The sequence below is a fragment of the Rana temporaria genome, chromosome 3 (assembly GCF_905171775.1).
Source record: "Rana temporaria chromosome 3, aRanTem1.1, whole genome shotgun sequence".
NCBI lineage: Eukaryota > Metazoa > Chordata > Amphibia > Anura > Ranidae > Rana > Rana temporaria.
Genome location: NC_053491.1, coordinates 268664229 through 268691270, shown reverse-complemented (window position 1 = coordinate 268691270; position 27042 = coordinate 268664229). Strand labels below are relative to the sequence as shown.

The 27042-nt window shown below is 42.2% G+C and overlaps 1 protein-coding gene across 1 annotated transcript in view; it reads left to right on the top strand.

Annotated features, from left to right (window-relative positions):
* The window catches only part of TGFBI (transforming growth factor beta induced), a 98649-nt gene that overhangs the window by 32382 nt on the left and 39225 nt on the right, over window positions 1-27042 (top strand). Inside the window, exons 3-7 of the mRNA XM_040344659.1 lie at window positions 16578-16642; window positions 19332-19489; window positions 19624-19788; window positions 22146-22292; window positions 24670-24814. Of these exons, the coding sequence (XP_040200593.1) occupies window positions 16578-16642; window positions 19332-19489; window positions 19624-19788; window positions 22146-22292; window positions 24670-24814 (680 nt within the window). The remainder of the gene's footprint in view (window positions 1-16577; window positions 16643-19331; window positions 19490-19623; window positions 19789-22145; window positions 22293-24669; window positions 24815-27042) is intronic.

Genomic DNA, 27042 nt, shown 5'->3' with positions numbered 1-27042 from the left:
TTCCTGTATTGATGATACATATTGTTCTACATTCGATTTTTGCATAATTTGGTATTGTCAGCATACTGTACACTGCGATAAAAATATAATTTAAATCCTAATATCATTAATAAACATGTTTTAAAAATTTTTTTTTTAAAACACATGACAAAGGATGCCCACATCAGAAGGTTCCTCTTTTTTTGAATCGATGATTTTTATTCAAGTTTAAATACAAACTAAGAAACAAACAGTATATGATATGATACACAGTACTAGTCACAAGGCTCAAAAAGCATCAGATACAAAATTTCAAGGGTGTAACAGTAGTTATGAAAAGCAAGGAGGGTATTTATTTATTTATTTATTTATTTATATGTTCCATGATTGTGAAAATTCTGCATATTTCAAGGCATTAAGTGCTAAAGCCCTGTACACACGACCGATTTGTCTGATGAAAAAAGACCGACGGATTGTTTTCCATCAGTGAAAAAAAATAGTACATGTTTTAAAATTTCCCTGTGTAAAAAAAAAAACGATAGAAAAAAACGATCGTCTGTGTGGAAGTCCATCGGTCAAAAATCCACACATGCTCAGAATCAAGTCGACGCATGCTTGGAAGCATTGAACTTAATTTTTCTCAGCACGTCGTAGTGTTTTACGTCACCGTGTTTGGACACGGTCAGATTTTTGACCGATGGTATGTAGGCAAGACTGATGAAAGTCAGCTTCATCGGATATCTGACGAAAAAATCGGATTAGATTCTATCAGATATCCGATCGCGTGTACAGGGCTTAAGAGGCGTTCAAAGTTGTAGATATAATTAACCATACTCACTACCTCTGAAAGATTGGGTGATGTGTATTATTTCAAGTTTTTAAGGATAATTAGTCGTGGTGCCAGTAGGATGTGGGTGACTACGGGTTGCTGGGAGGAGAGGTAGTGGTCAATTCCAATATTAGGCAGGGCCATGGCTGGTTGTGGTTTGACTAATATTCTGTTGCAGGTGTATAGTAATTGAAATATGTGTGTCCAGAAGCTGGTAATGCTAGGGCAGCCCCAAAGAATATGTAACAGATTCCCTGTTTGCCCAAATTCTCGCCAGTACAGAGGGGAGACTGATGAAAAAATGTTGGCTAGTCTGAATAACATCTATTGGTGATTTTAATCATCACTTCATGATAAATGGTGCAATGGGATGCTTTAACAATTGAACTGAAAGTGGCTCGCCATTGTGCTGGAGAAGGAGGTATGGAGTCAGTTTCCCATTTTAACACTGGGCTGTATTTGCAAAAGGTGTGTTTATTCTGGAGGATGTTGTAGAAGAGGGATAGCCTTTGTGATTTAAGCTTAGTTTAAGTAAAAAAGTTCCAGGCTCTAGGGGGCAGAATGATTATTGGGATGGGGTATTTGGGGATAAAATTAAGTAGCCGCAAGCATGTAAATTGGTGCTGCGTGGAAATGTGGGGTCTCTCTACAAGCTCTCTAATGAGTAATGGACGCTACCTTTAAGGAGAACACTGGCATCTGTAATGCCGTGCCGCTGCAGGTATTTAACAGATAGTGAAGGGATCATGGCCTTAATTTTTTTTAGAGGGAATGGGGTTTGTAGTGGAGTTAAGATGTTAAGATGTCTCAAAGCCAGTTAAGATGTCTCAAAGCCAGCAGCGATGCTTGCCTAGCTACAGGGTTTTAAGGTCCCAAGACATACACTTGTCACTCGAAAGAAGTAGATTAGGGGCGATGGCTAGCTTGATATCTACCCACAGAGGGGCATTTTCAGAGGGAAACCAGTGTTTAATTTGATTCAATTGCAGAGCCTAATAGTAATTCCTAATATCTGTGAAACCAGCTCCACCTAATGATCTATGTCTAGTAAAACATGAGTAAGAGCATCTGGCCCATGGCCCCTTCCATATGAAGGATTGAAGAGTTCTCGACAGGGATATCATGTAGTGGTTTGTGATAAGTATAGATAATTTGGGGAAGGATATTAATCTTCAGGGCTGCTAATAATGGACTTTTTTCATCGGACAAACCGATCGTGTGTGGGCCCCATCAGTCTTTTTTCCATCGGTGTAAAAAAATAGAACATGTTTTAAATTTTTCCGATGAAAAAAAAACGATAGTAAATTCCGTTCGTCTGTGTGGAACTCCATTGGAGAAAAATCCACGCATGCTCAGAATCAAGTCGACGCATGATCGGAAGCATTGAACTTCATTTTTTCGGCTTGTCGTAGTGTTTTACATCACCGCGTTTTGGCACGGTTGGAATTTAGTCTGATAGTGTGTATGCAAGACTGATGAAAGTCAGCTTCATCGGATTCCCCCCAAAAAAATCTATCGGATTTTATCGCATCAGAAATCCGATCGTGTGTACACGGCATAAGTGTGTGGATGGGGGAATCGAGTCATTTTCTTTTGTTCAACCTAATGGCTGAACGAAAGGAAAAAATAAATTAGATCTAGGCACACTGAATAAAACCTCAGGGTCATATGGATATGGATGAGGCACTACTCTGACTCACTTATTTGTATGCATCTCAACTTGGCTTATCGTTTTCTGTAAACAACACCTTTTTGTAAGAATAAGCTAGAAAACATTTGAAAGGAGTATAAAGCTTGGCTAAATAGAAGACTACAAAATAGACATATGCAATATTTTCTATTTACCTGACCATAATAATTTAAGTAAAATATGTATACTACCATTATGTATTCCCATACGGATATCTACTTATACAAGAATAATGGTCCTTTGTATAGATTATTTGCTTCCCATTCACTGCCTACTGTGGAGTTCTATTGAAACCATTAGCACCAAATGATGGCTTCAAATACTGTATATACTCGAGTATAAGCCGAGTTTTCTAGTACATTTTTTTGTGCTGAAAATGCCCCCCTCGGCTTATACTCGAGTCACCTTTTTGTGCCTGATCTCCCAGACTTTGTGGACCCGGTCCCCTGGACCCCAAACTTGGCACACATGTAGCCCCACTATTCCTCTACAAGTGTGCAAAGTTTGTTGTCAGAGGGACCTACGGCCTGGAAGCACCGATTTTTCAAAGCCGGGCACCCCTTCCATAGACTCCTATGTTAAACATCAGTCTAGTCATGATCACAGTGAGGAATGGCCATAGTGAGGCATGGGCACAGTGAGACATGGGCACAGTGATGCATGGGCACAGTGAGGCATGGGCACAGTGAGGCATGGGCACAGTGAGGCATGGACATGGACACAGTGAGGCATGGACACAGTGAGGCATGGATACAGTGAGGCATGGACATGGACACAGTGAGGCATGGACACAGTAAGGCATGGGCACAGTGAGGCATGGGCACAGTGAAGCATGGACAGCGTGAGGCATGGACATAGACACAGTGAGGCATGGACACAGTGAGGCATGGACACAGTAAGGCATGGCCACAGTGAGGCATGGACACAGTGAGGCATGGACACAGTGAGGCATGCAGATGGACACCCTAGGCTTATACTTGAGTCAATACATTTTCCCATTTTTTTGTGGTAAAATTAGGTGCCTTGGCTTATATTCGGGTCGGCTTATACTCGAGTATATACGGTAATTGTAAAGCCTAGTAATCATTTTAGTAGTTACTGTACAGTTTAAAAAAAAGTCTTTCTTTCCTTGGGTCTGAAACTCCTGACTTATGATGTTTCTTATGTATTTATTTTTTATTCTGTAAAAAGAGCCATTTCCATTAGCCCGTTTCTATAAACATTTGACTGCTAAGGAAGGGGTTAGTCTGTAGATGCTATGATGTGACTAGCAGCTCTGTGTGCATCTTAATCTCAGCAGGAGAGACCTACTGTATTAACCTCTAAGGTCAAACGTTAGAAACCCCATTGCAACTTTATTGAAGACTTCTGTTTCATGTCGAAATTCTTATGTCCATGGCAGCACTAAATTTTCATGGCTTTGTCATCTGCAACTACTTATGGACGGTACTAAAGAGGTACAAAAGTGTTTAGGAAGCTAGCATTAAATAAAACAGTTTGTTGGCATGATTTGCTGCATCAGTCATGTGTCTTGTGTTCATCAAAACAAAGCCCAATGTTAATTCTAAATACATGTTAACTCATCTGAGCAACGAATTGTTTATGCACACAGCAGGCCATTTAGTAATATGTAATGGAATCACAAGGCTGTTTTAGTTCAGCTATTATTTATCTTGAAATAAACATTTCTGTATACCTTCAACAATGAGAATAAAAATGCCTCTCAGACACAAGCTAACTAAAAACAACTTCCAGCATGTTAATCCAGTAGATTAGGTATAGAAGGTAACTAAACTCACCGGCCACTTTATTAGGCCCACCTTGCTGGGTTTGACCCCCTCTTGCCTTCAGAACTGCCTTAATTCTTCATGGTATAGATTCAACAAGTTGTAGAAAACCATTCCTCAGAGATTTTGGTCCATAGTGACATAATAGCATCACGCAGTTGCTGCAGATTTGTCAGTTGCACATCCATAATGCAAATCTTCTGTTCCAACACATCCCAGAGGTGCTCTATTGGATTGAGATCTGAGTGACTGTGGAGGCCATTGGAGTACAGTGATCATTGTCATGTTCAAGAAACCAGTTTGAGATGATATCAGAGACCATGCTTTGTAGCATGGTGCACTATCCTGCTGGAAATAGCCATTAGAAGATGGGTACACTGTAGTTATAAAGGGATAGACATGGTCAGCTACAATACTCTACTACAATACTCAGGTAGGCTGTGGTGTTTAAACGATGCTCAATTGGTACTAAGGGGCCCAATGTGTGGCACAAAAATATCCCCCACACCATTACACCACCACCAGCCTGAACCGTTGATACAAGGCAAGATGGATCCATGCTTTTCATGTTGTTTATACCAAATTCTGACCCTACTATCTGAATGGTGCAGCTGAAATCGAGACTCATCATACCAGGCAACGTTTTTCCAATCTTCTACTGTCCAATTTTGGTGAGCCTGTGTGAATTGTAGCCTCAGTTTCCAGTTCTTAGCTGCCAGGAGTGGCACCCGGTGCGATTGTCTGTTGCTGTAGCCTATCTGCTTTAAGGTTTGATGTGTTGTGCTTTCAGAGATGGTTTTCTGCATACCTTGTCTGTAACAGGTGATTTTTTGAGTTACTGTTGCCTGTCTATCATCTCAAACCAGTCTGCGCATTCTCCTCTGACCTCTGACATCAACAAAGCTTTTTCCTCCACACAATTGTCGCTCAGTGGATGTTTTCCCTTTTTCAGACCACTCTCTGTAAATCCTAGAGTTGGTTGTGCATGAAAATCCCAGTAGATCGGCAGCTTTTGAAATACTTTGACAAGCCCATCTGGCACAAACAACTATGTAACGTTCAAGGCACCTAAATCTCCTCTCTTCCCCATTCTGTTGCTCAGTTTGAACGTCAGCAAGTTGTCTTCACCACGTCTAGATGCCTAAATGCATTAAGTTGCTACCATGTGATTGGCTGATTAGAAATTTGTGTTATCAAGTAATTGAACAGGTGTACCTAATAAAGTAGCAGGTGAGTGTATATCCCTAACATATACATTCTGCTAATATTCTTAGGCTTCATTTCCATGGACGTTTTTACAGCCACTTTCTTTAGCCTTTTTTACAGCTTAAAAACGCCTGTCCATGTTATTTATTTATTTCGTTTTTTTAAATATTTTATTTTTTTGAGCTGGAGCTCAAAAACGCAGCGGTAGCGTTTTTGAGCGTTTTTTAACGTCTAGCGTTTTTACAGCTCTACTCTGGAGCTTAAAAACGGCTCAGCCATCTACAGCTGAAAAACGTCATGGTGGGCATGAGGCCATAGACTAACATGGAGAGCTGTTTTTAAGCTGCAAAAAACGCTCAGAAAAGTGGCTGTAAAAACGTCCATGGAAATGAAGCCTTAACATTCTGTGGCGCAATGATCACTTTTCTCTTGCTACACACAAATTAACAAGAAATAGCAATATATAAAGTAACAAGAAGGCTACATCAATACAAGAGACATAGATGGCATGTGAGTGGCAGAGTGGCATGCTGTACAAAGTGTTGGTGGTAGGATCTGATTTTATACATCCAACCATTATCACAATCTAATTTAATCCAGCCATTTTTGAGATTACATAACACATACGCTGTGAGAAAGCTGGAGCATCTGAAAAATGTTGGCTTTCTCAACATACTGATTATCTAATAAAAAAGAAAAAAAAACATGTTGGACTCTGACCATTGGTTTGCAGCCTTTACTGCTTCTTACATATTTGGACTACTCTCAAGACCCCCTCCTCACTGCTCCAGTGCATGTGTGTAGTCCCAATGAGGAGTGAGCTTGATCAATAAGATTCTTTCCAACACTGGAAATGAATATTATGAGGCCTAGTGCCTCTTATGCATGTACCCCAGGTTGTTATTTTGTCTGTGTTTCTGCTAGGGAACTTCGCTCTCTGTCATGGTGACTGCTGTCACTGTAATGCCGTGTACACACCATCACTTTATGTGATGAAAAAAACGACGTTTTTAAAAACGTCACTTTAAATGACCGTGTGTGGGGGAAAACGTCGTTTTATGTCTTTTGAAAAACGCCCAAAAAAATTGAAGCATGCTTCAATTTTATGTGTCGTTTTTCAAAACGTCGTTTTTTAATTCACAGAAATTGACCATGTGTATCAAAAAACGATGTTTAAAACAACGTTTTTACACCCGCGCATGCCCAGAAGCTAGTTATGAAGCGAGCTTCAATGGAAAAACGTGGTGAACGTAACCTCGCTTTGCTAGAGCATTGTGAAAAAACTATGGTGTGTAGGCAACTTCGTCTTTGAAAATTGAAGTTTCAAAAACGTTGTTTTTTACTTCACAGAAAATGACGTTTTTTTCCATCACATAAAGTGATAGTGTGTATGCGGCATGACCGTAAGAGAAGAAAACCTCAACATTTTGGACTGTTCCAAGATCAGGAATAGAGGGGAAAATCTTCCAACGGGGACACTTCTGATGAAAGCTGATGAGAGGGATTTCCCTCTCTTTGGAGAGATGTACTTAAATTTTTTGTTGTGTTCACAGAACTATAAATGAAGGCTAATATCCTCAGTTGGAAACAGATGGCAAAAAGAAAATAACTGGCTGAGGTTTTAATGGTCCCCTACTCAATCCAATGTAAAAAAAAGCTGTAGCTTTATATTTACTTAAAATTTAGTAGGCAAGTTCCACATGTAAATACTTATTGTGAGATCCCACAGCAAGGAAAAATAAATATTTCTACATACTCGACAGAATATTTTGTATATTGTATGTCAGCCCTCAAAATTTACACTCGCCTCTCGCATTTTGCGAGTAAATTTTGAGGGCTGGCGAGTGTCTGGCTGGCTGCTTGAGAGCAGGGGGGGCAAGCAAGGAGAGGAGAGGAGGAGCCGCCACCGCCGCCGCGGCGTTCAAACCGCGGGGAACATTACAGCTTTCCATTCAATAGCTGTGTGTTCCCCGCAGAGTGCGTCTTATACAGCCCCTCCCCTCTGGGAAACTGATAGGCAGATCACCCATCCCAGGATTGGATGGGTGATCTGTCTATCAAAGATTCCCGGACAAGAGGGGAGGGGCTGTATAAGACACGTGCTGCGGGGGAACACACAGCTATTGAATTGAAAGCTGTAATGTTCCCCGCGGTTTGAACCATTCGGCGGCGGCTCCTCCTCTCCTACCCAGCACAGGTAGGATGCGGGGAATAACTCTGGCTAATATGTGTGTGGGGGGGGGTCTGGAAGAACTCTGGCTAATATGTGTGTGGGGGGGGGGAAAGAAGAACTCTGGCTAATATGTGTGTGGGGGGGGGGAGAACTCTGGCTAATATGTGTGTGGGGGGGGGGAAGAAGAACTCTGGCTAAGATGTGTGTGGGGGGGGGGAAGAAGAACTCTGGCTAATATGTGTGTGTGGGGGGGGGAGAAGAACTCTGGCTAATATGTGTGTGGGGAGGAAAGAAGAACTCTGGCTAATATGTGTGTGGGGGGGGGAAGAACTCTGGCTGCAATGTGGGTGAGGGGACTCTGGCTGCAATGTGGGTGAGGGGACTCTGGCTGCAATGTGGGGGGGGGACTCTGGCTGCAATGTGGGGGGACTCTGGCTGCAATGTGGGGGGGGGGACTCTGGCTGCAATGTGGGTGAGGGGACTCTGGCTGCAATGTGGGTGAGGGGACTCTGGCTGCAATGTGGGTGAGGGGACTCTGGCTGCAATGTGGGTGAGGGGACTCTGGCTGGAAAATGGGGACATTTTGCTGCATTGGTAGACATGGGCAGGCTGCATTTTTGGGCACGGATTAAGTTGTTGTTAATATTTATTACTTAATTCTACATAAAACATTTAAGTGTAATTTCATGAGATTTATGGGGGGCGTGTTTAGGGGCGGGATTATTGGCGGGACATGGTAGGGGTTGGGCGGGGAAACTGGTGGCAAGTATGCCTTAAGGCCTGGCTAGTAGCTCAGGACTTGAAATTTTGAGCCCTGTTGTATGATACTGTTCTCTATGTTTGTTATATAAAGTACATGCTATAGAAATCCAGCTAAAGTGGAACTGAAGTAAAAAAATGAAAATGTGCTATGTCATAGGGAATATCTAGAAAATGTTATTGTGCCAAAGTAGTATCCTGAAAAATTGACCATTTGTCCTAATGTTCTGCTAAAAAGAACAGTGTATGTCCTGTCCTGGTATTTCTGTGACTACACACTCATAGCTGTATATCTGAGGTGTGTGATATACGGTACTGCTGCCTCTGACTGTTGATCTCTGAATATTTTGCATAAGATTTGACAATGTCACTGCTGTGCTTTTCACAGATCTTTCATGGAGGCTCAGGGCTGCCTCTACCAAGATGATCATCCCCGCACAAAGACACACAAAGTCAATAACAGGGAAAGATCAACTTCTGGGAGACCATAGGCAATGCCAGTGACTAGTTCTTTACTTGCGTTTTTTTTTTGGCACAACTTCCAGAATTGAGTTTCACTTTAATGTGACTAGTAACAGCCCTCATGACATTTCCCCTTATTTATTTATCCATGCACAGAGTCAAATTGACATGCAATGCATTCCGTTCCACACATTTGGTCTTAGTAAGCGATTTAGAAAGTGTTGGAGCCAGAGAGTGTCATGCTTACCTCTAACACAGGTGGTGAGTGAGTGAGTGAGTGAGTGAGTGAGTGAGTGAGTGAAAAACTTGTATAGCGCAGCACATGCAAACTGAGTCGCCTCTGGTCGCTGTATCCATTTTGTGAAACCGCCTGACCTCAGAAGAGATGGGTTTTAATCCTTCTCCTGAAGGCCAAGTGGTCCAATGCCAGTCGAATGGTAGTTGGTAGGGCGTTCCACAGTCGAGGTCCCTGGACTGCAAATCTTCGGTCTCCTTTGGATTTGTATCTGGCTTTGGGTATCTGCACAAGGTTTTGATTGGTGGATCGCAGAATGCGATTGTGTTTATGAGCCTTTATTTTTTTGCACAGATATTGGGGGGCGATTCCTTGAATACACTTATGCATTAGGCAGAGAGCCTTGAAAGTGATTCTGTCTTTTACCGGCAACCAGTGAAGGGATCTCAAAGAAGGTGAGATTGATTCCCATGTTTTTTTGCCGGACACTAATCGAGCAGCCGTATTTTGCACGACTTGCAGACGAGTGATTTGGAATTTGGGGAGTCCAAGGTAGAGGGCATTTACATAGTCGAGTCTGGAATTGATGATTGTTCCCACCACGACTGAAACGGGATGAAGGGGGTGAGTCTACGTAGTAGGCGCAGCAAATGGTGCGATCCGCTGACTACTGACCCTATTTGTGCATCCATTGTCATGTTGGTGTCAAAGATGACTCCCAGGCTTTTGACTAGGGGTGATTGTTTTGCCCAGAATGGGCAGGGGGGTCCATGTTGTCACGTGCTGATTTTTCCGGCTGGCTTGAAACAGGAGAAGTTCTGTTTTTGAACCGTTGAGTTTAAGATAACTGTTTGTCATCCAGTTTTCTATTAAAGAAAGGCAGTTCTCTAGTCCAAGAGAATTATCCTTTTTGTTGCAGATGCGAAAATACAATTGTGTATCATCTGCATAAGAGTGATATAGTAACTTCTGGTTACTGATGATTTCAAAGAGGGGGCGGAGATAAATATTGAACAGAACCGGTGACAAAGGGGATCCCTGAGGGACTCCACACGATACCGTCCTTTTTTCAGAAGTGAAAGGCCCCAGTTTCACTGTTTGTGATCGGTTTTCCAAGAAGGAGGAGAACCAAGCTAAATCACATTCCGCGACTCTGGCTACTTCAGTTAGCCGAGTCAGTAATAATCCATGGTCTACCGTGTCAAAAGCAGCGCTTAGGTCCAACCGTACCAGAAGACAAGATTCTCCTTCGTCTGCTGCCTCGAGGGCGTCATCCCATATTTTGAGCAGCGCTGTTTCTGTTCCGTGACCCGGACGGAAACCCGATTGAAACGGATTGAGTAATTTATGGGTGTCTAAATGATGTTGCAGCTGTTGTACCACTTCTTTCTCCATTACCTTGGAGAAGACATTTAGGGCTGTTATGGGACGACGATTGCTTGGATCTTTTGGGTCGAGTTTTTTTTTTTAGAATTGGTTTTATTATACCTTGTTTCAGCAAGGTGGGCACCGTGCCCTCCTTGAATGATTGGTTTAAGAGCTGCATTATAGCTGGTGCCAATATATCGGCACATTCTTTCAGCAGTTTGGTGGGGATGATATCATTGGGCGCTGTGCTATTTCGCAGAGTACGATGATATTTTTTGTTGCCTCGATGGTGATGGGCTTTAGGGAGAAGTTAGTTGATTTCAATGGTTTTATGTGGGTGTTTGGTTTAAGCTTTGGGGAGGGATTGACAATGGGTTTATTTTGCTGAATGCTTACACGGATTTTCTCAATTTTATTAATGAAATAATCCGATAATTCATTGCAAAATTCTTGTGAATCAGAATTGGGGGCCTCTAAGCAAGCTGGGTTCATAGTCTGAGTGACCAGCTTGAAGAGTTCGCGGGGGCGGTTTAGGGCATTTGCGATGGTGTTGGAGATGTGATTTTTTTTGGCCATAAAGATTTCTTTATGGTATTTCTTGGTTATTGTCTTATATGTGGTGTGGTTTACCTCTGAAGGGCTTCTTTTCTAGGCGGCTTCTGCTCTTCTGCGCTCTTGCTTTAGCAGCGACAGCTGGTCATTGAACCAGCTGGCGTTGTTTTCCCGGATGCATGTTTTGCGTTTTGGTGCTACTAAGTCGGCTGACTGTAGTAGAGCCTTGTTAAGGGCGTAGAGTGTTTCTGTGGCTGTTAGCTGTGGTTGGATTGTTTTTATTTTGTTCCCTAGTGTTGTTTTAAAGAGTTCCGAGTGGAGCTTCTTCTGAGATCTGGTCCAGTGAGTTGTCACCGGTTTTATTGTTTTTTTTGCTGGGGCATTATTGGTAATTGTGAATTTAATGGCATGGTGGTCTGTCCATGGTTGCGGCTCATTCTCCAGGACGTCGATTTCCACATCTTGTTTGAAAATGAGATCGAGTGTGTGACCTGAGGTGTGAGTGGGCCCATGTACTAGTTGCTGCAGACCTAATCCTTCCAGATGGTCGATGCAGGCATCGGCGACGGGGTCTGGTGAGGAGTTGGCCCAGAGGTTGAAGTCCCCAAGCATCAAAAGGTGTTTGATGTTTAGGGTATAGGTGGAGATGAACTCCGTCAGTGAGGTGATAAGGTGCGTTTTCGGACCGGGAGGTCTATAGCAGAGAAGAATATGGACTGTGTCTTGGGGATTTGTTTGCAATTGCAGAGTAAGGCCCCGTACACACGGCCGAGGAACTCGACGTGCCAAGCACGTCGAGTTCCTCGTCGAGTTCTGGGATGAAGCCGCCGAGGAGCTCGGCGGGCCGCCTTCTCCCATAGAACAACGAGAAAATAGAGAACATGTTCTCTATTTTCTCGACGAGCTCCTCGGCGGCTCCATCGAGCCAAAAGTGTACAGACGACAGAGTTTCTCGGCAGAATCTGGGTTTTGACCGAGTTTCTCTGTGAATTCTGCCGAGAAACTCTGTCGTGTGTACGAGGCCTGAGAGTTTCCATGGATGGAAGCGAGTTTTGGAGGACTAGTTTGGTGATCGAGAGGTGAGTCTTGTGGATCACTGCCAGGCCTCCCCTTCTTTGACCCACTCTGTTTTGCATTTGAATGCGGTAATTTGCTGGCACCAATTCTCCCAGAATAGTGTTACAGTCGGTTGTGAGCCAGATTTCAGTGATAAAGAGGCAATCTAAGTCGTATTGTAGGATGAAATCATAGATTTCTTGTCAGTGTTTTACTGACGATCTTGTGTTGAGCAAAGCGCATGATATGCGCTTAGGCTGGGGAGAGTGGGTATAATGTTTAACTGTCGATCGACGATCGGTTCTTAACAGTTGCATACTCCTTAGATTTTTTATGGTGACCTCTGATAATCTTGCGATGAGTAGGTTTTAAAATCCCAAATGGTTTCTGTGGTATATCTCAAATTAGCCATAATCGCAGAACCGCGGGGAAGATGATATCGATCGGGGGGTATTTGAAGGTTGATGGGAGGAAGATTTCCAGGTGGGTCTCACCCGCTAAATCTTCCCTCCAGGTTGATCCAGAGGAAGGCAAAAAAAACCTGGCCGTTCTGTGCCAATCTACAGCAAAAATTCCTTCCTGATCCCTCAGGGCGATCGAGCAAAGCCTGGATCAGGTGATGAATGGTGGGCGTCCCTGGATTCAAAGCTGACAAGCTACTGGAGGGGGGGGGCTTGGGGTACGCGAACCCCTAAGTTTGCAGGTGGGAGCAGAAAACCCCAGCAATAAGGCTGAGGGGGGTGAATAGGGGTAATTGGTTGGGGGTCAGTGTTGTTTGGGGTGTAGCAAGATAGCCACCGGAGCTAGGCCCAAGCCGGTGGCTGAGGTTTTGGGGGGCGAGATGAGATGGTAGCGTCCCTCTTAGGACCACCAGGGAGATAGTGGGGGTCTGTGTGGAGGATTGGTGGGTTTGGTGATGTTTGAGATGGGGTGTCATTGGTGTAGGTGTGGCGCGCTGCTAGGCCCCGGCTGAAGCCGGGGACTTTCCTAGCCGCGGCCACCGCGAAAAGCTACTTCCTGGATTCTGCGGACCAGGGGTTTTAATTTAGATGCGGCGGTGGCGTTTACGGTTGGGGGGACCGGGGGTTGCGGAGAGAGTTTTGCGAGGAGAAGCAGTCACCTTGGGCCATTTGTCCGATCTGATTGGGCACCTCCGCAGGTTATCCTGAAATAGACGGCCGCGGAAGTGTACCCAAGGCAGAGGATGATGGTGGGGGGACGGCGAGAGGATAACAGGCCTTACCTGTGAGGTTGCTGGGTGAGGAGGGCTACAGGGAGGAAGCGGCGGTGAAGGAAGAGGGAGAGCCCACGGAGAGGGAGGCAGTGCTCGTCCTGGGTGTTGTTTCCGGATGCTGCAGCAGAGAGCTGGGAGATCCCTGCCTAGCTGATCTACCCCTGCCTGTGGAGAGCCGACTGGTGTTGGAGCGTAACTGCCCTAAGGTGAGCAGACTCGCGTGAGAGTGTCCTGCTGCACCGCTGAGCTAGGAGAAACTGTCTGTCTGCCTGTCTGACTAGCCCTGGGTGAGAGCAGACTCGTCGGGAAGCGTCCTACTCCACCACTGACTAGCACTGACTGACTGGATCACTCACTGGATCACAGTGATCAGACACTATAGCTGGTTTCTGTGTTTTTCACCTATAGCAGCCTCCGTTCCCATAGGGCAAGCAGGCCTACCGGTACTCTGTTGCTCCCAGGACTTACACACAATACTATAGTGCCTGGCTTCCACGCCGGGGCAGATACGAACTAAGCACAGCAAACAGGTACTTGCAGGTAGAGTGGTTCAATGACAGTCCAGGTACAGGTCAACGTCTCGAATATTTAGGGTCAAATCCATAGTCAAAAGGTAGGCAGTGTTCAGAGAGTAGTCAATATCTGATTTAAGGTCATCAATGAGGGAATCCAAACAGCAGAGCAGGACAGACAAGCAGAGAGCTTGAAGTATGTGTTACAAATGCAATATAACAAGCATTAGACTGCAGGCTTGGCTGGCTTAAATCAGACTGGCCACATTAACCCCTTCCTGACCAGCCGCCACAGTTATACTGCGGCAGGTCGGCTCCCCTGGACGAGCCGTCATAGTTGTATGTCGGCTCTTTAATATGCTCTAGCAAGCACGCTCACCCGCAGCTTGTACCCGGAGCCAATGCGTATGCCCGGCGGGTACGATGACTGCCGGGCACCCGCGATCACTCGTGACAGATACCCCTTTCCTGCCAGTGACATTTATACAGTAATCAGTGACTATTTTTAGCTCTGATCACTGTATAAATGTCAATGGTCCCAAAAAAAACAGATCGCCGCCATAACTAGTAAAAAAAATTATAATAAAAATGCTGTGTCCCCGGCATTCTCTTCTCCACGGTGTCCTGGCGTTGATTGGATATATTGATAGCAGCGCAGCCATTGGCTCCCGCAGCTGTCAATCAAATCCAATGACGCGGGCGCTGGGGGGCGGGGTCGAGTCATACACTTGGCGTCTATGGACACCAATTGTATGACACAGGAGCACGCCCGCAAGGTAACCCCCTCGGAAGAGATCTTCCCAGAGGGGGTTATCTAATGCTGAAAAAAGCTGCGAGAGCCGCCGTGGGACCCCAGAAGAGGATGTTCGGGGCCACTCTCTGCAAAGCAAACTGCACAGTGGAGGTAAGTATGACATGTTTGTTATTAAAAAAAACCTTTACAATCACTTTAACATCTAGGGTGATCAAGGGGTTAAATGTGTGCCTAACTATGTGTAATGTGTGTACAGTGTGCTGCTTTTAATAAGGATTCTCTGTCAGTAAATAGAGTATTGTTTACAATCACAGTTCTATTTAGTGAATCACTTAGCTGATCAGCGAGTGCCCACAGTCAATCATTGGCCGAGACCTGCTAATCGGCTTGTGCTGTAACTAATCACAGCATATGGATAATGGGGGGAACTAATGTGCAAACCACACTAACTAGAGCAATATAAACTAAAATAATAAAAAATTAACACTAAGCAGCAGCCACAACAATGGGTGCTCACGCACAGGTAATAATTGATAAATGAGGGGGGTAATGGCGTTTGCTAATAATCAATATAATAACATAATATATTAAAATATAATCTAAAATGCTGCTTATGTATTAATCCAAATGTTCATGGCATAAAGATGATAAAAATGAAACTGGTGAGCCAAGAAATATCGCCCACCTTCGATCTATGAGATTATGAGGGGGGTGAAATGAGTGATAATAATGTGAAGCGTGATCCAATTGGTAGTAAAACAAGTACCAACCAATTAGTAAAAAAATATATATATACAAAAATATAAATATATATGATACAAGGGTGCTGACAAATACTAATAAAATAAGTAAATATATGTGATAGGTCAATCAACAACTATAACAACCGAAAATATATAATAATTAGTATTAATAGACAGAAACATGCAAAATAAAAGCAAGTAAAAAATTTATAATTAATGTGAGTCACTGTGCACACTCAATGATCCAAATAAATGTGCATAAAATTTAGATAAAAATCCAATAGATCCTGCAGTGCATGCGTGCAAAAGAAACTATGTGCTTTGTTTCCACAAGCCTCTCACCTCTCCAATAATGCTGGCTTGTACGCACAGCAGGTTCTGTTTCAGGATAGACAATCCCCGGCAAGCCTGTTTACCCACGTCACTCCAGCTTCCCAGGGTAAGTGTTTCCCAGGTCCCCAGCACTGAACTCACGGGGTGGATGGGTCTCAAAGAAACAACAATATAGGCTCCATAGCGCAAAACAGTCCTTGATTGTGGCGGCTGCGTCCGTTTTCTTTTTTCAGGCTATGTACATTTTCTGATCTGCCCTGCAGGCTCTTCTATGCTGCACGACCAATCCCCTCAGATTCTTCTCCCTTGACATTGCTTTCTTTGTACCCTGAATGCATACGTTTCCAAAAGTCGCATGGCAGAAAAAGGGTTTTAAAATGGCTACGATAGATTAGGGAAGTGGTATCTTTGCCTCAGCCTTATGAGTCATACATGAAACTGAGTGTTTGTGAAGAAGGCTTATTTACTTATTTTATTAGTATTTGTCAGCACCCTTTTATCATATATATTTATATATATATATTTTTACTAATTTTTTGGTACTTGTTTTACTACCAATTGGATCACGCTTCACATTATTATCACTCATTTCACCCCCTCATCATCTCATAGATCGAAGGTGGGCGATATTTTATTAGGAGTGAAACACATTTTTTTTTGGCTCACCAGTTTCATTTTTATCATCTTTATGCCATGAACATTTGGATAAATACATAATCAGGATTTTAGATTATATTTATATTTAAATCACAGCATAGCCGTGCCGCGAGCATGTGTATTACGTACTAGGTACGTGTTCCAGCGCAGAGAGGCCGCATTCGCAGCGCACTAGAACATTAGGCGACTCGATATAAATTTTCTGGTGTGGTATTTAATTAAAAATGCGTATGTTTTATTTTTTATAGAATAATCGCCTATGAATGTTGTCCTGGATATGAAGAAGTGCCCGGAGAGAAAGGGTGCCCTGCAGGTAAATGTTTTAGTGTCTTTCTATGTTTAACATATCTTTTCAAATGGTGTGTTTTTAAAATGTATTTTCAATTAAATGTTTGTTAGGGAGCATCTGGATATATTTTTCTTTTCGTTATATTCAAACTTCCATGGTAGGCCTGTTATAGATATATTTTTGCATTAGTGGTTTTTAGAGTTTTTCTGCTGTGGACTCCAGATGTAGGAATTTTTTCTGTCTGTTGTTGCTAAATAGTCATATAGGGTACGGGCTTTGAGGTCTGTTCACAACATTGATTGCTGTAAATGTTATGGTGCCTTGTCTTCCTCCAAAATGTATGGGATATTTGATGGAAATCTCTCTCCCCTCTCTCTTGCTCCCTCCCTCCCTCTCCTTTTGCTTTCTACAGCTTTCTACTTTGTGGCAGCATGTTTTTTTTTGTTCACGTTGTGGATTCCACATTGGGTCTTCTATATGGTGATGTGTTCTTCGTGTCACCATGGCTGAAAGTGTGACTCACACTATGGGTACATATATCACTTTCAGTGGTATCCTTTGACTTGGTGGTATCCAGTGGTATCCTTGTGTAGGGTGGGGATGAAATTGGTATGTGGATAGAAAATGTCCTTTGGACAATGTATTTCCAGTGGGTTTGTTTTAAGACTTACTGTAACTTGAATTTTTGGTTGTTTTATTTATTTGTGTGACAGTCTGTTTTTCTCTTTCGTTCATGGACGGACACAGCATTAATCTTGACAAAGTGGGTATTATCCTTACTTTAGGAGTGACTAGGCAGAAACTTATAGTAAATGTTTAAACACATCATACACACCCTACAGCCCCGCCTAGGGTATAACCCCTCTCTCTGCATCTCGCAGATCAGTTTTTTCCTGTCTAGCTAAGGAGAAGACATGGCTCCCTTCGGGCCCATAGGCCTGGAGGCTTTATCTCAAATTCAGTGTTGGATTATTTTTTTTGCTTTTATTTTTTTCCTGTGATCTTCGATCAACTGCCGACTGAGCGACAGGCTGGATCCCAGATCCTTGTAGTCCCCATGCATATGACCAGTCTATAGGGCCGAGTCGCAGCAGCCGGGCCGACAGTCACCTCCCTACAGTTACCATGCGGGAGATGGTCTGTCTAGGATGCTTCCAGCACAACTCTCAGGAAGGGTAAGATGTAATCCCCTGCTTCAACAGGAAGACAGAGCTGGGCATCCCTGGAGAGGTGAGTAAAGGGCCTTATCCCCCTTCTCCCCTCCCTTCCTTCCCTCCTCCTTAGACTCTCTGAGCTAGCTGCTGGGCAGGGATTCCTCTGGGGAGCTTCACTTGGGGAACCATGAGTTACTAAATCAGTTTATAAAGCTGCATAAGAGATTCTGCTTACCTGTGTGTCCTGCTCCATGCTGTCGGCGGCCATGTTTGCTGTGTCCATGCTGTATTTCTTTACTTGCACTGGCGGCCATGTTCTTGTAGCCGCATTTGTATTGGCCTCTAGTGATGCTCGGCGGCCATTTTCCTGGTGATTCCTGCTGATGTGTACTGACTGCTGCATTACTCTGCTGCATTGTGGTTTTCTGCTAAAAGGGCCGGCTCATTGGCCTCCGCATTTTTTCTCCAGGCTCCCAGATATGGCGGCGCTCTGAACGATTGTTCCTGTAGCCGCGCTGGGTATGCCTCTAGCCGACATTTTCCTGTAGATCCCATCTAAGCTGGCGGCCATGCTTTTGCGGCCCACGCCCTGTTGGCCTCTAGTGTCAGATCCGCGGCCATTTTACCATGGATTCGACCATTTAAAAACGGCAGATGAACAGATACACGCTGCTGACTGAGCAGTCTGAAAGATTGACCAAAATAGCAGCGATAGCAGTGATAAAAAAAAGTAAAAAAAGTGTAAAAAAAAATAATAAATAAGTAAAATAAAAATAAACTCATTTTTTTTTTTAAACGCCCCTGTCCCCGGTAGCTCGCGTGCAGAAGCGAACACGCATGCAAGTCCCGCCCACATATGTAAACGCTGTTAAAACCCCACTTCTTAGGTATCGTCTCGTGTGTTAGAGCGTGTGCAACAATTCTAGCACTAGACCTCCTCTGTAACTCGAAAATAGTAACCTGTAAAAAAAATTAAAGTGTCGCCTATGGAGATTTTTAAGTACCGAAGTTTGGCACCATTCCATGAGTGTGCGCAATTTTAAAGCGTGACATGTTAGGTATCTGATTACTCTGCGTAACATCATCTTTCACAGTATACAAAAAAATTGGGCTAACTTTACTGTTTTGTTATTTTTTATATCATGAAACCGTTTTTTTCCCCAAAAAAAGGCATTTGAAAAATGATTGCGCAAATACCGTGAGAGACAAAAAGTTGCAATGACTGCCATTTTATTCCCTAGGGGTCTGCTAAAAAAATATATAATGTTTGGGGGTTCTGATTAATTTTCTACCAAAATAAATGTTATTTTTACATGAAGGAGTGAAGTGCCAAAGTAGGCCCGGTTGTTTATAGCTCAGTGGACCAATGCAGATGATAAAATCAAAGCTTGCTAGTTGCATCTACAGGTCAAATGCAAAATAGACCTTTTGATTATTTGCATGGGTGCAAATTAGAAATTTAATGTGGATTCAAAAATGGATTAAAAGGACATGTGGAACCCAAAAGATTTTACAGTTAACATCCTAATGACTTTAACAAACTTTCATATCACCCACAGCACTTCCTCTTTCAAACATTTATGAAACCCTGGGAATTGTTCAAGCAGCTACAACACAAATATATTCAGAGAAAGCCAACCTAAAGCCTGAAATTGAAGGTCCTGGCAGTTTTACTATTTTTGCACCAAGCAATGATGCATGGAAAGCTTTACCAGCTGTAAGTACTCTCCAATAAGAATAATGTAGGATTAATCGGTTATGTAAATTAGCAGAAAACGTGGTAAATAAAAAACATATGGGCCATTTTTCTAGCTTCCTTTTGACATTTTTATTTCTTCATATGTTCTACAGGAAATATTAGATGCCTTAGTGAGCAACGTAAACATTGAGCTTCTGAACGCACTCCGGTATCATATGGTCGACAGACGCCTTCTCACAGATGAGATGAAACATGGAATTACCATACCATCAATGTACCAAAACCTTGACATACATGTACACCACTATCCCAATGGTGTAAGTATATTTTGATCCAGCACAGATTTATAGCTTGATAGTGAACTACAACGACGACATAAAAATCCGCAATCAGGAAAATATTAATAAATGGTGCATATAAATGTACACACAATTCTTCACATGCTTGTATTTGATTGTCAATTGTGGGCATTTAACCCAGGATTGTGGTTAACAAAATATGTTCAAGCCTTTTTTTAGGCAAAAACAGAATTATGGATGATGACTTGATGACATATGTCTAACCATCTAATTGATATCAATTCGTAGCTGCTATACATATTAAGATTAATGTATAATGCGTGCTATCTATGTGCATATTTTTCTTATTATTATTACAGTGTTTACCTTAACATATATCTGAAGCCTAAAACAAAAATGATAATATATTGAAGCTTTCATTCTGAATGGCATCCCAGTGCAACTTGCGGTATTAGGAGCAGTGTAGCATTGTTGCTGCATCATCACAGAAAGTCACATTAGGAGGATATTTTTTTGGCAGACTCCAAAGATATTTGTGAGATTTTGCAGGGGAACTAAGAGAACATTTGGAGATATTGTTTAATGGGATATTGTAGTTCTTCTATATGGTGGTTGCATGTTTTTTTTTCCATGCTAGGTATATACTTCTGTAAATACAGGGCTAAAACATAGAGGCTTATTGGTTATTATGCACAGCAGCATCAGATTCTGTGTGTACCTGTTTTAGTATCCCCCCCCCCCCGTCTATATTTTTTAAAGTATATGTAAATCTATAAATCAAAATGCCTGTACCTGGGGTAAACCAATTGACATAATGCAAGCCAATCTAAAAGTTAGAAAATAGAGCAATAGATACCATGTGACCATTCCCTGTCATTTCCTGTTTTGTTCATGCCTGTCTCAGATTGTAGTGCCTACAAGCCCATGCATAAATCCACACTGCTGTGTGGGAGAATAAGGATTTTTACTATTATTTTTAACCACTTAAGACCCGGACCTTTAGGCAGCTAAAGGACCCAGACAGTTTTTGCGATTCTGCACTGCGTCGCTTTAACTGACAATTGCACGGTCGTGCGACGTGGCTCCCAAACAAAATTGGCGTCCTTTTTCCCCCACAAATAGAGCTTTCTTTTGGTGGTATTTGATCACCTTTGCAGTTTTTATTTTTTGCGCTATAAACAATTTTGAAAAAAATTCAATATTTTTTTACTTTTTGCTATAATAAATATCCCCCAAAAATGTATACATTTTTTTTCCTCAGTTTAGGCCGATATGTATTTTTCTACCTATTTTTGGTAAAAAAAAATCGCAATAAGCGTTTATCGGTTGGTTTGCGCAAAATGTATAGCATTTACAAAATAGGGGATAGTTTTATTGCATTTTTATTTTTTATTTTTTTTACTACTAATGGCGGTGATCAGCGATTTTTTTCATGACTGCGACACTATGGAGGACACTTCGGACAATTTTGACACATTTTTGGGACCATTGTCATTTTCACAGCAAAAAATGCATTAAAAATGCATTGTTTACTATGAAAATGACAATTGCAGTTTGGGAGTTAACCACAAGGGGGCGCTGAAGGTGTTATGTGTGACCTCATGTCTGTTTCTAACTGTAGGGGGGTGTGGCTGTAGGTGTGATGTCATCGATTGTGTTTCCCTATAAAAGGGAACACACGATCGATCACTGCGCCACAGTGAAGAACGGGGAAGCTGTGTTTACACACAGCTCTCCCCGTTCTTCAGCTCCGGGGACCAATTGCGGGACTCCAGCGGCGATCGGGTCCGCGGGTCCTGCGGTCACGGTCACGGAGCTTCGGACCGCACGGCTGGGCACTTAAAGAGGACGTCCCTGTACATGCTTGTGCCCAGCCGTGCCATTCTGCCAACGTAAATGTGCAGGAGGCGGTCCTTAAGTGGTTAATGCCATTCTGCCGACGTAAATGTGCAGGAGGCGGTCCTTAAGTGGTTAATGCCATACAAATTCCAACAGCAACGTATAGCATGTGCACACCCTTCTACTGTCTCTTTGCAATAGTAGGCAAGCAAGGGTGAAAATGTCATTACTATACAGCTACGCAACAAACAAGCTTTGTCATCTTTACAATATTTGTGATATCTGACAGGATGGGCAGGTAAAATCATGAAAAGGCACAGGGATACGTAGTAATAATTTTCTGTTACACTGCAGAGGTGCATTTGGTAGCCAAACTTTGCAGTTTTACATTTTGGGTTTGCATACACTACTGATCTCTTTAACATGTGTGTATATATATATATATATATATATATATATATATATATATATATATATATTGGAAACAAAAGACAATTGCCATGTATAAGTTTAATATTTTATTGTTTTCTTTAAAGATTGTTACAGTAAACTGTGCCAGACTTATAAAAGCTGACCATCATGCAACAAATGGTGTAGTCCATGTGATTGATAAAGTAATTACAGCCATCACAAACAATATTGCCCAAGTGGTTGATACTGAGGACAGCCTGGAGACCCTTCGAGTAAGTTATTTCCCATATTAGAAAATGCTGGACTTGTATAAACTGTGTTTTAGTCACCATAAAAGTGATGGAAAGTTACATTTTATTGAGCTGACAATGGTGGGAGGAATAAAAACCACTTCCTCGCAAATCAGTATGACTGTTGATTTTGCAGAAGTTCAAAAACAGCTGTTGGTAAGAAAAGTTAAAGCAAAAAAGGAACTATTCTGTGAATAAACATTTTTGTAGTCTGTGCATAGAAACAGTTCATCTGAACAAGATTTTGGCTGGGTTCACACTTATGCAAATTGGATGTGGGTTTCCTGAGAAGCAAATATGGGGGTAAATATCTAATGTAATACAAATACATCAATTTAGCATACCAAATTTCAATCATTTTTAGTAAAAGTTATGTAGAAAAAAGAACTTACTAGAATAGCACTTTATGAATAAGATACAGTAATTCAAATCTGTTTCAACATTCACATGTGCAGTAATCCAAAATAACAGAAGGGGAGACTGCAGAGGATTATTGAGGAGCTTGTCCTTAATGGAAAGTGTATGTGAATGGATATCACAAACATTTATAAATACTGCTAAAACTTTTCATAACATTTTTTCATAAAATTACAAATTCGCCCCAATGTACGTATGTATCTCCTTTATAAAAAAAAAAAAAAAAAAAAGGAGATGCAAAATCTCATTAATATTTGGGGTATCCAAAATATTGATGAGATTTTGCATCTCCTTTCTTTTAAATGGCTAAATATCAATGGTCTATGGATCAAGATAATAAAAACATGAATCAGTCCTTCTAATAAAACATATTAAAGATGGCAATACATATCCAAAATATATATATTTTTTTAATCCAACTTACTCTAATAGCATTGTATTGACATATAGGAGTCACCAGCACTTCCACCAGGTTCCTGGCCTTCACATGTAAGCCCAGGGTCCAATGGGAGCTCCCTTGAAAAATCTCAAGACCTGTTTCATGGCACAGAATAATGATGTAAGATATCCAGCAAAACCACATTGGGGACATAATTCTGCATATGCAGCAGCATGAAAAGAGTGCACAGAACATTTCTCTGGCGGAATCACAAGGGTGGGTTCAATACTGGAACCAGCCCAAGACAAAATCCTCCTACCTACAGCACTTTAATAGCAAGGGCAAATATGCTCAACCCTTCTAGGCAAATGCCAGTGTGCCACCCCCTGCAGGGATAAGATGAAACTCTAGTTATAGTTGGGGAGGGTTAGTTTCACCTTGTCTCTAAAAGGATGGGACACTGTTATTTGGGTGGCAATGGGTGATAAATATAATGAATAGATAGATTTTAGAAAAGTATGATTGGTAAACCAAGAATAACCTCTATGGCCCAGATCCACATATCTATTGATACGCCGCGTAAGTTCTACGATGCCCCGTTGTATCTTTGTTTTGTATCCACAAAACAAGATACGACTGAATGTGGGCTCGATCTGACTGACGTACGTCTTAGTACGCCGTCGGATCTTAGGTGCATATTTACGCTGGCCGCTAGATGGCGCTTCCGTTGATTTCCACGTAGAGTATGCAAAGTAGCTAGATACGCCGATCCTCAAACGTACGTCCGCCCGGCGCATTTTTTTACGTCGTTTACGTAAGGCTTTTTTCGGCGTAACGTTACCCCTGGGTCTATGAGGCATACGCAATGTTCAGTATGGACGTAGGGACAGCATCGAACTTTTCCGTCGTTTACGTTGTTTGCGTAAGACCTACGCGAATAGGCTTTGCGTAAATTACGTTCACGTCGAAAGCATTGACTATTTGCGACGTGATTTCGAGCATGCGTACTGGGATACCCCCACGGACGGCGCATGCGCCATTAAAAAAAACATAATTTACGTGGGGGCAAGTTGAATTCACATAAAACACGCCCACATGTTAGTCATTTGAATTGCGCGCCCTTACGCTGACACATTTACACTACGCCGCCGTAACAAATTCTTTCTGGATATGGAAAGTACGCTACGCCTGCCTAAAGATAGGTAGATCTTTGTGGATCTGGGCCTATATGTTCTAGGCACAAGCTATGATTACAATTTTTTATTAATAGCATTGGTTTGTAAAAGTATTTAATGAAATAGAATAAAAACTATATAATGTTTACAGTAAGTTGTAATATGATCTGTTTAGTACCTGAAATATCCATCTCTTTTTGTCTTTTTCTTAGTGTAAATTACAGGAGGTGGGTACATGATATTGCTTTAATATGGCATGTCCATACATAATGCCATTGTATTGTATTTTTTACTGTAGTCTATTAAAAAAAAAAAAAAAAAAAAGAATAGAGATTGGAAGATCACTATATAAAAATAACTTTAATGGCATGTTCTTTTTATGTTTAAGGCTGCTATAGCGGCTTCAGGGCTCATTGATATGCTGGAATCTGAAGATAAACAGTACACACTTCTTGCTCCCACCAATGAAGCCTTTGAAAAGGTTTCACCGGAAACACTCAACAGAATCCTTGGTGACCCAGAAGCATTGAAAGGTAGCCTACCTGTGCAAAAATCTGATCATATTTTGAATATTAGGTTGACCTTTTAACATCATGTTGTATACTGTACAATCACTGAGAGCTATGTTTTGCAAAGTATTCTAAACATATAACATACAAACCTGCATAGTAAAACACTATTTGTGCTAGGATGAATAACAAAACCAACCCGTCTCATTTATCAGTATCTCAAAAAAAAAACATGCTTGCTAAAAATCGACCATTCACATATTAAAATCTTTAATTTTCAATATTTTGAAATTAAAGCGGGAGTTCACCCATTTCTAAAAATTTTTTTTTTCTTCCCCTAGATTCCTGCTCGTTCGGTCTAGGGGAATCGGCTATTTGTATTAAAATAGGTGCAGTACTTACCCGTTTTCGAGCTGCATCTTCTTCCGTCGCTTCCGGGTATGGTCTTCGGGAGCGGGCGTTCCTTCTTGATTGACAGTCTTCCGAGAGGCTTCCGACGGTCGCATCCATCGCGTCACTCGTAGCCGAAAGAAGCCGAACGTCGGTGCGGCTCTATACTGCGCCTGCGCACCGACGTTCGGCTTCTTTCGGAAAATCGTGACGCGATGGATGCGACCGTCGGAAGCCTCTCGGAAACCTGTCAATCAAGAAGGAACGCCCATTCCCGAAGCCCATACCCGGAAGCGACGGAGAGGATGCGTCTCGTAAACGGGTAAGTACTGCACATATTTTTAAATAAATAGCCGATTCCCCTAGTAATAACGAGCAGGAATCTAAGGGGGAAAAGTGCCCTCTAAGGGTGAACCCCCGCTTTAAGTACCACAGTTAATTTCTACACATACTGGTATTAGAACAGGAGTGAAGATACATTTTCTGTCATTGTGAATAAATGAATAAATGCTGGTAATGAATATTCATTATTGTAACACTAATCCTCCTCCGGGCCAATCGGGAAGCGGGTCTGGAGACCCATCACCCGGTTGGCTGAAAGGACAGGCGATTCTATTGGGTGTCTAGGAAGGGGGGGAGATTCACTGCGCAAGCCACTGTGATGGAGGAGAGGACACAGGAGCCGATGCCCGCCACCTGCCACCTAGATGGGGTAAGTGCCGGACCAACCGTCAGACAGCCAACGAGCGAGCAGGTAGAGGGCATCAGGCAGCGATAGAAAAAGTGATAACCAAGTGGCTTGGGGAACAAAACATCAAAATGTTGGGTCCATGGCTGGGAAACTCCCCAGACCTTAATCCCATTAAGAACTTGTGGTCAATCCTCAAGAGGCATGTGAACAAAAAAAGCACACATTCTGATAAATTCCAAACATTGATTATGCAAGAATGGGCTGAAATCAGTCAGGATATGGGCCAAAAGTTGATTGATAGAATGCCAGGGCAAATTTCAGAGGTCTTGCATAAACTTATTGTCATGTTCAATAAAAGCTTTTGACACTTATGACATGCTTGTAATTATCCATAAAAAATTATATTGAAACTCAGAATAAAAGAGTCCACAATAACACTGTAGCAGCGCTGCAATCAAACCCTTGTTTGAAAGACTTCTATATACAGTTCATATAGATAACAGCTAGTGAGGCAGGAGAGAATGGCTGTGATTGGTCAATGGTCCTAATATAAGTGCTACTTTCACCAAGGTATGTTTACCACGTGGGGGGGGGGGGATTTGATCCCCCTTATGGGGATGCACTCATCAAATGTAAGATCAAAATGAGCATTCAACCACCATCCACTTCCAGCGTTATTACTCCCCACCATTTACTTGATATAAGATCCCGCAATCACCTGTGTGGGCGGGGCCTCTGGGTTACCGGTGTGATCTCTGCACCCAGAAACAAGCCCAAGCAGGTAATATTTTTTTTTTTTTTAATATTACTGTTTATGCATGTTTTCTAATTTTTAGGCAGCTGCTACACATTGGATTATTTCACATCACATGACCTACTCCCATAGATCTTTTTAGCTATATTCTAAGCGCTGAGTGGTGCTGCTAAGTAGGGCGTTTTTTGATTTTTTTTCAGTACCTTTTCTGTTCGCATGCTTGTAATTATAATTCAGTATACAATAGAAAAATCTGGCAAAAATATCTAAAAACACTGAAGCAGCAGACTTTGTGATGAATTAATATTTGTGCCTTCTCAAAACTTTTGACCACGGTTGTATACATAAACGAATACCTGTTTAACCTGTTTTTGTAAGTTTATAAATGGTGGATTGGCAGACTGTTATTTTTCCAGC